The sequence below is a fragment of the Dendronephthya gigantea genome, unplaced genomic scaffold, assembly GCF_004324835.1.
Source record: "Dendronephthya gigantea isolate DGI-Jeju-01 unplaced genomic scaffold, DenGig_1.0 000016F, whole genome shotgun sequence".
Classification (NCBI taxonomy): domain Eukaryota; kingdom Metazoa; phylum Cnidaria; class Anthozoa; order Malacalcyonacea; family Nephtheidae; genus Dendronephthya; species Dendronephthya gigantea.
In genome coordinates, this window is record NW_021163026.1 from 2,126,940 (window position 1) to 2,139,702 (window position 12,763).

The 12,763-nt window shown below is 40.4% G+C and overlaps 2 protein-coding genes across 2 annotated transcripts; one reads left to right on the forward strand and one right to left on the reverse strand.

Moving 5' to 3' along the window:
• The first annotated feature begins 234 nt into the window (after positions 1-234).
• On the forward strand, positions 235-8,429 carry LOC114520592 (major vault protein-like). The gene is made up of 17 exons (XM_028540898.1): positions 235-362; positions 939-1,099; positions 1,404-1,541; positions 1,754-1,931; positions 2,000-2,103; positions 2,356-2,478; positions 2,723-2,848; positions 2,979-3,089; positions 3,346-3,483; positions 3,593-3,887; positions 4,236-4,329; positions 4,569-4,766; positions 5,073-5,214; positions 5,746-5,957; positions 6,039-6,282; positions 6,483-6,671; positions 6,981-8,429. The coding sequence occupies exons 2-17, from the start codon at positions 947-949 to the stop codon at positions 7,122-7,124; spliced, it is 2,589 nt and encodes an 862-aa protein (XP_028396699.1). The 5' UTR covers positions 235-362; positions 939-946; the 3' UTR covers positions 7,125-8,429.
• LOC114520595 (X-box-binding protein 1-like) lies at positions 8,413-12,587 on the reverse strand. Its single transcript, XM_028540902.1, has 4 exons — positions 12,370-12,587; positions 12,138-12,234; positions 10,398-10,708; positions 8,413-9,569 (listed from the first exon to the last, which is right to left on the reverse strand). Exons 1-4 carry the CDS (start codon positions 12,477-12,479, stop codon positions 9,359-9,361), a joined length of 729 nt encoding a protein of 242 aa, XP_028396703.1. The 5' UTR covers positions 12,480-12,587; the 3' UTR covers positions 8,413-9,358.
• Between the last annotated feature and the right edge of the window lie 176 nt (positions 12,588-12,763).

Sequence of the window (12,763 nt, forward strand, 5' to 3'; positions counted from 1 at the left end):
TAAAATTGTCTCGTTTACTATGTAAATTAGAGAGTGTATTGTGTAAATTTATTATGTATTTGCATTTTGCTGGATACTTGATATTTGCTACTTTTTAGACTGTCTTTTGATACGAGAACGTAACGAGATTCGGTGAAAGCATTTTCCACGACACGGTACTGGGTCGGGTATGATGATGTCATCGTCTTTTTTTGTAAAATGACGTAATGCGAGGAAAAACACGCCCCTCCCACCCCCAGCAACCGCATCTGCCTCGTATGTTGCAATTTAGCTCTTTAAATCAAAGATTTCACCTGGCGTATTTCCTCGCTGTTGTTTTGGATTTTTTGTCCTAACTCTCAAGAACAAAGATTGAACGAAAGGTTGGTACTTTTGAAGTTCTGTAACACCTTTTTGGAAACATAAACGAGCGAATTTTATGTGTTCAAAACTTTATAGCTTGCTGTGCGCAGTTAGTTGTTTACTAAAACGCAAAAAAAAATTATAATAGTTTCGTGAATAGTGGTTAGTGTTATTATTTGAAGGTTATAGAGTTATAGAAAGTTTGCAGATTGGTTCAGTCTGTTTTAAGTTAGTTGACATTGTCTGTGTTTGTCGCATAATTTCGATTTTGAACTTGAGCAAACTTTCACAAGACATGTACATAATTGTACAGGCATACTTGGTTAAACTTGCCATTTTACCCTATAACGCTTTAATGCATGGAAAGAAAGTATTTATTGCACTTTTCCAAAGTCGTGGACAATTGCTAAAGCAACTTTAGGTACTTTCAACAAAGTGAAACCGTTATTTCTTGAGGAAAATTGTCGAGAACATCTGGCAACTTCCTCTTCGGTATGAGTAAGGAAGGAGTTTGTCAACTGACTGCGTCTTTAAACAATTGACCGCCTGTTTTTCTTGTGCGACATATTTCAAGGCCAATGATTTATTTCCAATAGATTCAACCATGAGCCACAGTCGTCAAAGCACTCAGGGTACAGAAGAAGGAAGCATCTTTCGTATTCCACCATATTACTATCTTCATGTGTTTGACCAGACAACCAATGTCACCAAGGTTGAACTAGGACCCAAGACATTCATCCGACAGGACAATGAAAAGGTACAGAAACCAACCCCACACTGCTTCTGCAGGCTTCATATAAGACCATCTCAAAGAGGGTCAACTTGGAAGGTTTATCCCTTCAATCTAAAGATGGACTGCACGACAGATTATTTTGTTTATGTATGCATGATAAAATTTGAAAATTATCCCCCAAATAGTAAGTCATATTTAAAGTCATGTTTTCTGGGGAGGGTATGTACTTCAGCTGACCTCGATCTAGCAATGGCTTACCCCTAAAGAATGCATGCCCCCTTGTAACACCCATGATCGAATGCTCTGTATCTTTTGCTACCCACTCCAGGTAGTCTTTGGACCTGCAAAGATGATCACGATTCCTCCACGTCATTACTGTATCATCGAGAATCCTGCACTTAAGGATGATGAAGAGAAACCAGTGTATGATGAAAATGGTCAGATCAAATTGCTTCATGCTGATCAGGTAATAAAAAATGTTAAATTTTGCAATTCTCCACAGTGTAGAGGCATAGATATGCACCTAGACAAGAGCGTAATCATGAGCCAGCCTTGAATATCAACATATCAATTGCTTGATCAGCTGCTGACCGAACAACTAGACTAGCAACTGCATAGCCATATAGCCAAGTAAAAAATATAAACGAAGCTGGATTTAACAGAAGAATCTACTTTTAGGAAGTTCGACTGACTCAGGATCCATTTCCTTTGTATCCTGGAGAAATTGTGAAAGAAGATGTGACTGCTCTGAAGATTGTAATGGCAAATTCTGCATTGAGGTTGAGAGCAGTTTTGGACATTGAAGACAAGGATGAGAAGCGTGTTGCTGGCGATGAATGGTTGTTTGAAGGACCTGGTAAGATGTCTTGTTTTGTTGAAACTGAAACTGTGAAAGATTTATGATATATATCAATATTTTAACAGGAACCTACATTCCTCGTAAGGAGGTGAAAGTGGAAGAAATTATCCAAGCCACTGTCATCCAACCTGGACAAGCTATCAGACTGCGGGCACGGAAAGAAACCAGGGTAACTAGACTATAGTTTTTTACCATTTAAGTATTCAAATACATCAACCATATTTAGGTTTTATCTTAAGTTTCTCCCATATTGGCTGGCAAAGTGCCTCAAATGTCTCCTACGTTATAGTCTTTACTCTATCCAATGGCAAACAACTCTCCTTGTTGCTGGTTAACAGCAGGGTAGAAAGTGATAGGTAGTGCTATACAACCAGTTATATTTGGTGGTTGAATTGATTTGTGTGAATTCTTTTACTGCTAGGATCGTGATGGTACTTTGAGGGTCACTGGTGAAGAGTGGTTGGTGAAAAAGATAGGTGCCTACTTACCCGGGGCCTATGAGGAAGTTGTCGACACCGTGGGAGCTTATGTCCTTAACGATAAGGTGTGGTAAGATAGTTCCAGCAGTGCAACGAAGAGAGTTTACACTTTTGGTGTGATTCTCCTCTTTTGATAGATGTGAAAGAGGAAATAGTTATGAAAACTCTGACGTATGAGTGCCTCTAATTGAACATATGGGTAACTTATCTACTCGTTCCATCTATCAAAAGAAACGTAGTGTAAACTGGCCATAGTCTAGGCTAGCTAGGGAGTTTTTGTGAATCAAGAAGAATATCATCTGTTTTTAGAAAGCATTGCATATGCGAGCTTTAAGAACATTCACAGACGAGGCTGAAGAGACGCGTAGGAATGGCGAGGAGTGGCTGATCACATCCAAGCACACTGATGCACATATACCCAATGTTTATGAAGAGGTAAGAACAACGCTCTGCCTTTGGTTATCCCACAGTTGTTATCCTAGCCATCCAGGCAGAGCTCTCTACCCGAAGGTCAGTGGTTGAGGCGTGTTCCTCAATGAAATTTTGTTTGATATATTTTATGAAGGTAATGGGTATTATTGACATCACAACGCTCACCAACCGTCAGTATTGTGTCATTCTTGATCCCGTTGGCGAGGATGGGAAACCGCAACTTGGACAGAAAAGACTTATTAAGGTACAGTGACATTGCAGGGTGTCCAAGCTTGTGCATAGTTGAGCTGTACGGTCTATCAGGTTGGGGTGGGGGGATATCGGTTCAGGTGAGGGGATAGGTTGGGAGGCAGGGGAGGTTGGGGGCAGGGGAGGTGGGGGGAGGTTAGGTGGGGGAGGTCGGGTGAGGGAGGTTGGGGGGAGGTTAGGTGGGGGAGGTTGGGCACATTTGAACTGGTAGTATCCATTATTGTGCATAATTGTTTGTATTTCTGTGTCAGGGCGAGAAATCCTTTTTCTTGCATCCTGGAGAGAAACTAGAGAATGGAATCCAGGATATTTACATCTTGGGTGAGGACGAGGGTCTCATTTTGAAGGCAAATGAAACATTCAAAGACAACTACGATGAAGATGGCGAGGTATGGAATGTGATACTTGTGTATGATTTTCAGTTTTCGCTTTTCACTCCGTGAGGACCATTTCTGAGCATAGTAACGTCACGCATATTATATCCACTGTTATCCATAGAAAACCAGTATCCGTCGCCCTGGGGATCGATGGATGATCAGGGGACCTTGCGAGTATGTCCCTCCTGTTGAGGTCGAGGTGATCGCTCAACGTAAGGCGATTCCATTGGACGAGAACGAGGGTATATACGTGCGGGACATCAAATCAGGCAAAGTGAGGGCGGTGTGCGGGCAAACCTACATGCTGAATCAGGACGAGGAATTGTGGGAAAAAGTTTTACCCCCCGCTGTGGAGGATCTCCTCAGTCAAGGTCGGGATCCTCTTGCTGATAGGGGAACTCGTGGGTCTTCTAGTGGTAAGTATTGATAGAGGAGACTATCGCCGTTCTCGTGTAGGAAGATGCAGGGAGAGATATTGAAGATTTTGTGAAGGGTTTAACTAATATACTAATATATACAGTTCAGTGGAAGCTAGGGCCGGTTTGAGTATCTGAAGGGGTAGGTTACCATGCTCAGAACCAGACAAACAGCAACAACAACTGTATGAAGGGCCGGTTTGAGTATCTGAAGGGATAGGTTACCATGCTCAGAACCAGACAAACAGCAACAACAACTGTATGAAGGGCCGGTTTGAGTATCTGAAGGGGGTAGGTTACCATGCTCTGAACCAGAACAACAGCAACAACAACTGTATTTTTTTTCAGAGAGAGTCAAACGTGATAAGACAAGAGTTGTTTCATATCGTGTGCCTCACAATGCATCAGTTCAGATTTATGATTACAAAGAAAAACAAGCAAGGTAAATATATTGCGTCTTCAAATATATACTGTACCCCCAAATAATTGATCACAAGTTCAGATGTAACACGGATCTTTCAATCCGGCCCAAAATCAACACAACGATTTGTTTGCAGATCGACACATCGTCACTGATCCAACTGTTGCTGTTCATCAAATCCCTACAACGGGCGATTCATCAGTGATATGACACTTCCCATTGATAAAATTATTTGAGACGTCGACCATTCTTCATTTTAGAGTTGTATTTGGTCCGGAACTTGTGATGCTGGGTCCCGATGAACAATTCACGCAACTCAGTTTGTCAGGTGGCAAACCAAAGCGTCCCAATGTCATCAAAGCTTTGTGCCTTCTCCTTGGACCTGATTTTTGCACAGATATCATAACTGTAGAGACTGCTGACCACGCAAGACTTTCGTTGCAGTTAGCTTACAACTGGTAAGATCATTTGCCTGAAGGTCCTGTTATACGGTGCAATTTTTCTTGCAACTTGCAATGCAATTTTACTTTTAAGAGATGTAAAGTAGTGAAGGGTTTTCAAAATGTTAAGTGTAAGAAACGCCATGGAGTGTAACAAAGACAAAAGTTTGGTAGTGGACAAATTTACATCTCTCAAAAGAAGAATTGCATTGCAAGTTGCAGGAAAAATTGCACCGTGTGACAGGGCCTTGATTGCGTTTATTTGAAACTGATGGAGAGAGACAGTATAAATAATTTCATTGATCACAAACGATCTTGTTTAAGGCATTTTGATGTGAAAGACAAGGGTGACGAAGAATCAGCAAAATTATTTTCGGTTCCTGATTTTGTTGGCGATGCATGCAAAGCAATTGCTTCAAGAATTCGTGGAGCTGTCGCTGGGGTCCAGTTTGATGATTTCCACAAGGTAGGATTAACTGATCTGCTACGGTTAGTTGACATGTGATAGAAAACACTACTGCCAGGCTCTGTGCTCAAAAAGCTCACTCACACTCAACATCGTTGAGTGTGGCATAGAATTGTATTACAACGGATTAACGAGATAGTCGGATCCTCTCTTAAAGCCTATCACCTGAGCTAACGACCTTGCGAGGCAGTTAGCTCAGCCCGAAAACCATCCACACATGTGAGAAACTTGCCTCTTGTGGCGAATTCCTCACGAAGAACTATCCGCACACGAGAGTAACTTGCTGAGCTAACAGCCACGCGGGGTTGAAGACCAGCTCAGCTAATAGCTCTCGTGTGCGGTGGGCTTAATCAATGAAAAGATTTAAGGTAAACATGGTAAAGGAATCGCTGTGAAGTGATTGAGATTTCCCACTCAATGGGTGAGTTTTTCCACTCGCGTGTAAGTGAGCTTTTAGCCGGAATACAGGGCCATATTGCCTTCTATCGACAGTCGTCTGTTCATTACCAACCTAAGCTTATTGCCGTTTAGAATTCAGCCAAGATCATTCGAACTTCAGTGTTTGGTCTGGATGAGAATCACAAGATTCGTAACAGTTTCTCATTTCCCGCCAACAACCTGAACATCACGAGTGTCGATATCCAGTCTGTGGAGCCAGTTGACCAGAGAACACGAGACGCTCTCATGAAGTCCGTTCAACTTGCCATTGAAATCACAACCAATTCGCAAGAAGCTACAGCGAGGTGGGTGAATATGTCGGGCTAACACACACACACACTACGATAGCTAGGTACAAAGGTTTCTCAAGTTTCTCTCGTTTCCAGGCACGAGGCGGAACGCATCGAGCAAGAGGCTCGGGGAAGGCTGGAAAGACAGAAGATTAACGACGAAGCAGAAGCGGAGAAATCAAGACGAGATCTTCTTGAGCTTCAGGCGCAGAGCGCTGCTGTTGAGTCCACGGGCCAAGCCAAGGCTGAGGCCCAGTCCCGCGCGGAGGCCGCAAGGATTGCGGGCGAGGCTGAAGTCAGCCAGGCAAAATTAAAAGCAGAGGCATCAAGAATTCAGGCGGTAAGTGAGAGTTGGGTGCCGAGTTGTGTTCAAATCTATTCCCACGGACAGAAGGTAGCTTTATCGGGCTTATCATTTGCATCGAATCTACCCTGACAATCCCTGTTTTTTTGGTTAGGGGATGGCACAGATTCAGGGGGAGGATGTGTGGTGCTTTGAAAGCCGTCATCCCACCAGGTTAAACGTGTTTCTGTTTTTAGGAGTCGGATTTGGAGCGGGCAACGAACGTGGTTGAGGCAGAAATAAGAAATAATAAAGTTCGAGATGAAATGGAGATAAGCAAATCCAGGCAACTGTCGGCAATTGAGATTGAGAAGTTTGAAAATATGGTGAAAGCAATCGGACCAGATACAATCAAAGCTATTGCTAATGCTGGGCCACAAATGCAGGTAAAGTTTTAGACACCATTCCATAGCTTACCACGCTTCACTATTCCTTACCATACCTCACCATACCTTAACATACCTTTCCATACCTTATCATGCCTTAATCATATCTTATCATATCTTATCATATCTTACCATACTTTACCACACCTGACACCTTACCATACCTTATCATACCTCACCATACCTTACTATACCTCACCATACCCTACCATACCTTACCACATCTTACCATACCATACCATACCATATACCTTATCATAATCCATATCTTACCATCGTATTAACAATATTGTTCTTTAACAATCCAAGGTGAAACTCCTCCAATCTCTTGGCCTCAAATCGACCTTAATCACAGATGGATCAACACCCATCAACCTCTTCAACACAGCTCACGGTCTTATTGGTGGTCAGTTACCGTCAGTTCCTGGAGATAACGACAGTACTCTGGATTAAACATGAACCCTGATCGATCAGGTATTCAAACGCGTATGTATCAAATCATATATACTAAATAGAATTAGACCTTTTTTGTAAATTAGAAAGCTGAAATTTTCGAATAATATCTAGGTAGTATTTGATAAAACAATTAGGCAATTTGTATCCCAACGAATGATCCACTTTCACACCTTACAAACGTCTTAAAGATTTAATATAAAAGATTAAGTGAGTTGAGAAATCACTACTCAATATTTAGTCATATGTGAGTGATTTGTATTGGATTAAAATTGATGTCATCGAGTAGGATATCAACGTCAACCACATGAATCACGTCAATGACTCAATGAAAATACGTTAGTTAGCACGTCATTTTTACCAGAAATATCGCTGTTAAAGTCTGTTCACACGATCCAATTTTGTTGGATCCAATTCACTTCTGATGGATGTTTTAATAGTCTGTTGTCTTGTAATGTATATCAGCAGCAAATCCACTGAAGCCAATGTACTACTGCTTCATCAATAACCGACTATATTTCATACGTCAGAGGTGAATTGGATCCAACAAAATTGGATCGTGTGAACAGACGTTTAATCTGGCCATCTCAAGTATTTGTCACGGAATTATTGTCCGTTCGTCTGCCCCTGTTTGCAAAAACAATATTGAGAAACGTTGATAGTGAACTTTGCTTGTTTCCTGTTGACAATTTATTGACGTAACTGAGCTAAACAAGAACGCACCAAAAGTCGAACCATTGCCAACAAAAATGACCTTCAAAGTTCAACCATGACGGTTGATCAGTGATAAGTGTTTCACTGGTAGCACCAGCTGCCAATATATACACGAGTATTATGTCTGTATTAACGATATTTAACGATGTTTAACGGCAACATATTTGTGGTATTAACCGTTTAAATGGTAAAGAAAGTGAAACAGGGAGATCGTTAGTTTTTAAGTCACGTTCAGTTTTCCACGCACGAGTCACGCGCCTCAAACATCGACCTCCGTCACTAGATACGATCCTGGATGCGAGATTACTCACCAATAGCCAGAAACTCTAACCAGAAACGCAGAATTCTTCCCTTAATGTTACAAAGTTATTTCCACTCAGATTTACCATTGATAAACGTCAGGACACGTCAAGTCTAGTACTTGTCCTCTTGACAATAAACTTTTTTTGATATTTTTCCCTGGAAAGATCTTAACTAATTCGTAATGAAATGAATTTTTGTAATTGAGCAATGCAGAATGCTGAACCCAGCTACGAAATTCCGAGCCATACAATTCAACACAACAATATTTTACTACGCAACTAGGCCAAGTATGTATTTTCTATTAAATTACTACAATTCAACTAAATTAAATTATTCCCAACACTAGTACCAAACGGATATTATTATCCTGGGTGGGATACATAAATTATATATTCCAGTGATACAATTTACCTACAAAGGCGTGATATATCGTCTCATGGTGATTTCACCAAATTTTGTATTTACAAGTAGATTCACGTTTGGCTGAGATTCGAGGTTTTTGTGTTTTAAGTATTGTCGTGTTTTATAATAGCATTTGTGAGACCATAATATTAATTGGGGCGAGGAGAAGATTATTAACTCGTTGAAACGAATTATTGGGAAAGATCACAATTTTGAGTTTGGTAGTTCAAAATGATTACAGTCTTCTGTACTTCAACTTAATGATAATATTACGTATGTATGATTGAAGTCTCTCAGTTTCTAAGTGTATGAAGGCAAAGTCTGTTGAAGTCCAAGGTTTTCTAGACCTGGTTTTGGAACTAAGATCAACTCGAGGGAGACCAGTTCCAACCAATCCTGAGGCTGAGTCTAGATACAGTCATGGGATGACCGTATTGTTAACGTGATTGTTCCATCCGCCAAACGGATCTTGAATACAATTCTTTGTACAAAGGGCAATTTGATTGCATAATCGATAGTTTTGTTCAAGGATAAGTCACTGTGGCTGGCTTGTTTTTCCAGTCTCTCAACTCATCATTCAATGGAACCTTCCATCATGTCTCAATAGGAAATTCCTGCAAATGTCAGTCAACGAAGTCTGCCAATCAATCAAATTCCTTCAGTAAATGCTTCAATCTCCAACAATAATAATTGGTAGTTCAGTATTTACACTAGTGTCGGAAATAATTCAGGGAACGACTCTTCCCACCACATATTTTCATTCATGCTTGGTCCAGCTGCATAATTTTCAATTGCTTTATCGAGTTCAATTGTTGTCATGAATTCTCCGCCGGTGGGTTCCAAGCTTTTTGCGTCTTTCCCCATTCCTTCTGAAAGTTTTTCGTCTCCTCGTTCTTCTTTAAGCTCGGAGATTTCAGGCTCTCCTGCGCAGACGACGAGTACGTCTTCTGGTTCTTGTTTGATGCTGATGAAATCGTCGGGGTTGCCTGGCTTGAAATCTTCAAGAAAGCTGAAAAGCTCATCAGACTAGGAGAAAAAAAAAGGAAAGAGCATTAGGTTTTTTTTGTGGATTCACACGACAGCACAGGAAACTTTTTCACACTTTTCACTTGTGTTATGGCACGTTTCGTCAAGTCCCTTGACGTAATCTCGGGTACATTAAAGCGACCTATGACAGATGTAAAAGTATATTTGCTCGAGAGAAAGTATCGCTCCTTAACAGTTAGAAAGCCGACAAGTTCAAACGTAGGCAACGTTTTCTCCGTCTGGTTCCCCGCAAATGTTTGCTCCTACAGAATTTATAGTTTTAGCATTTCTCTGCACATCAATGACTCTACTTGGATAATACCTCATGAATACAATTACATTTTTATTAATGCAAAATTTTTTCCTCTTCGTAGAAAGGAATTCACTTTATTGACATCTTTATGTAGAAGTGGTGTTCAGGATATTGTTAGGGCGGTTTACAGATGACATCTTCATTACATTATGCGCTGTACAAAACTGACCGCCTCTTGAGTGATTCGTGACAGTTTGAAGTGGCAGCAAATGAATGGATCAAAGTGCAAAATATTTGCCAGGATGTGTACACCTGATAACTGTTAGTCAATTACATAAACCATTCCCTCTTAATGAATATCGCAATTTAAATGTAGTCTGTTGTTGGAGCTTATGACTGCTCTCAGATACAAATACGATTTAAATTACTGTCTTAAGTTTTTTTGCAATGCTTAGCTGACCATAGAGATTATAATTATAATCTCTATGTAGCTGACAATGATATTCAGTTTATTCCCTGATAATATCATTGTCATGTCCTTTATCATTTATTATTACATAACATGAAGTACTCACCTTAGGAGATGGAGTAGCACAGTAGTCGTGAGTAGAGAAAGAAAGGGAATCGGCGAGTGTTCCTTCTGCTGAGAAACGCTGAGTTCTGCATACTCAGATGATTCCTTTTCTTGCTTTACCACAACAACTGCTGGTTCATCCTGGGAGGGGGAGTGGGGTGGGGTAGGTGGGGGTGACGGTGTATTTTCCTCGCTGTTAGTAGGTGAGGACGGTGGGGACAGGCCTAGACGTGTCTTAAGTTCTGTGTTTTCGCTTTCGAGGGACGAAGCCCGCAATTTGAGATCTTTGTTTTCTTTCATGAGTTTTCGATTCTACAAAGGCAAAGTGATAGTACATCGGTTTTGTGGCAGGTTGTGTCAGGGTTGTGGGAATGTCAAGCCCAATATCAGCCTGTTTTTAAAATGAAATATTGTGAGATAGGACAGACTTACAATTCTTAATTTAAATTTCAAATACAGTCGCAATTTCTTCGCAATTATTCCTTAAATTGGTATGTAATTTGACCCTTTCGCTTCTAATTCTCATTAAAAACCCTTCAGTGAGATATAAATACAAGAACGCAAACAAAAAGCATTCCGGTTTCAAGCACTCGTGCATGACCTGATCATATTCACGGTCAAAGTCTAACGTCGTATTTCATAATTGTAGAAAAAACATTTGTTCAAGAAATTGAATTGCTCCAACAGCCTTTAACATATGTATGTTGTATGTATAAGATACACTGATTTTATCTTATTAACCAATATACATATAGTTAAGTGGCAAAATAGTCCAGCCTCATTTCCGTTGCTACTAGACAACGCACGTCAATTGGAAGGATGCAGGCCACTTGATATACCAGCCCACATCTTAAGGTTTCCAGGGCAGGCGGAAAAATTCATTTGAATGTATGTTGACTTTAACACAGCTGGACTCGTATAAATTTCATTCAAATGCGCTGTTGATCTTACGGGTTTCAATTGTTTGAAGTCAGGTTGCGAAATTGCCAATAACTGGTTCAAATATGTCACCTATGGACGTGTTTCCGTGATACGAACACTGATCAGTGGATACGAAGAACTTCCATTTTAGTTTTAAATCCCTTGCTTACAGAGGAAGTATTCAACTAACAAATACATATTTAGACTTGTTGTTATAAAGCCTTGTTGTTATGGATGTAAGAGCTCTGTTTTTCCACTCTGAAACGATTATAAAGTTGCTTTGTTCGTAGGCTATTTTCAAAGGCAAAGGCATATATATGACAAATGTTCCGCTTTTCTTTATTTCAAGCGTGGTAATGTCTTTCTTTCACCCTATCAAGGTTACCGTACAAAGGCTTTGTTTGTCTCCCCTATAATGAAATAACTAAGTAACCTCGATGACTCTCGTTATATCATAAACGATTACGCTACTTTCTATATTGTAGCAAATAAATATCAGGAAAGGTTTCGCAGTTTCATTTAGGAAGAATTCGGACAAGTTTTTAGGGAACTTGTGCCTTTGCTTGTTCTTTATAGAAACACAATGCCTTCGCCGGTTTAAACCCCACTGCCTTTGGTTTAGTATTGACCTGCACACTCATAAAGCAGCTTTGTTGTTAACTCTTCATTTAGCCAAACAGAGTATCAAATGTTCGGGTTTTTTTGGAATTTCGGAACAAACTTACAATGTTGCAATTCGCCTGCCGTAAAGCAGAAAATACCCGTATTTAAATGGCGCTAAAAGTGTCGTTTAGTTATGTGATATTAAGGTTATATTAACCTGTTCTTCAAAGATGGCCAAAGATTCCTCCAATTCAGTCATGCGAGCCTTCTTTCTATCCCTGGCCGTCTGAGCAGCAACACGATTCTTTAACTTTCTACATTTGTGAAAGGAAATTGATACATTGTATTGTTAGAAAATTCCGCGCGTTGTTAGAAAATTCCAGAGTGCAATTAGAACGCAACAAAATTGACAAAAGGAATACAATTCTATAGTGGATTGCGACACCAACCTTCGAAGCGCTCGCTCTTCGGGTGTTAAATTATCCAAGCGACGTCTTTTTCGGGGGCAGCCAGGTTCGCATGGCGGATCCATAAGAATTGCCGGATTTATAAGTGCCATTTTGATTATTTTTGTTGTTAATGGAAGAGTATTATTACAATAGCAATCTTCCACTCCTGTTGTACTATGCTATACTGGCACACAAAGTTTCCTCAATGACTATATTTACTCTTTCGCACAAAGAGCGCAGTTTGAAAAGCGGAATTACGTCATTTACCATATTTGGGAGATTTCAAAATTTGAAAGCCAATCAAAAAGCGCCACGGTTGCGCTAATAACAGGAACTCATTGTGAAGACTTCTGTGGCTATGGCTTTTGCCCCGCTTTCTGACTTCCCTTTCAGT

Bases quoted from the DNA above. Each gene is read 5' to 3' on its own strand.
- LOC114520595 (XM_028540902.1), bottom strand. From the start codon at position 12,479: ATGGCACTTATAAATCCGGCAATTCTTATGGATCCGCCATGCGAACCT. The intron at 10,709-12,137 runs GTTAATATAACC...TTGCCTTTGTAG, and splicing joins TGGCCATCTTTGAAGAACAG to AATCGAAAACTCATGAAAGA. The intron at 9,570-10,397 runs GTGAGTACTTCA...TTTTTCTCCTAG, and splicing joins GTGCTACTCCATCTCCTAAG to TCTGATGAGCTTTTCAGCTT.
- LOC114520592 (XM_028540898.1), top strand. From the start codon at position 947: ATGAGCCACAGTCGTCAAAGCACTCAGGGTACAGAAGAAGGAAGCATC. The intron at 5,215-5,745 runs GTAGGATTAACT...ATTGCCGTTTAG, and splicing joins AGTTTGATGATTTCCACAAG to AATTCAGCCAAGATCATTCG. The intron at 6,672-6,980 runs GTAAAGTTTTAG...TAACAATCCAAG, and splicing joins ATGCTGGGCCACAAATGCAG to GTGAAACTCCTCCAATCTCT.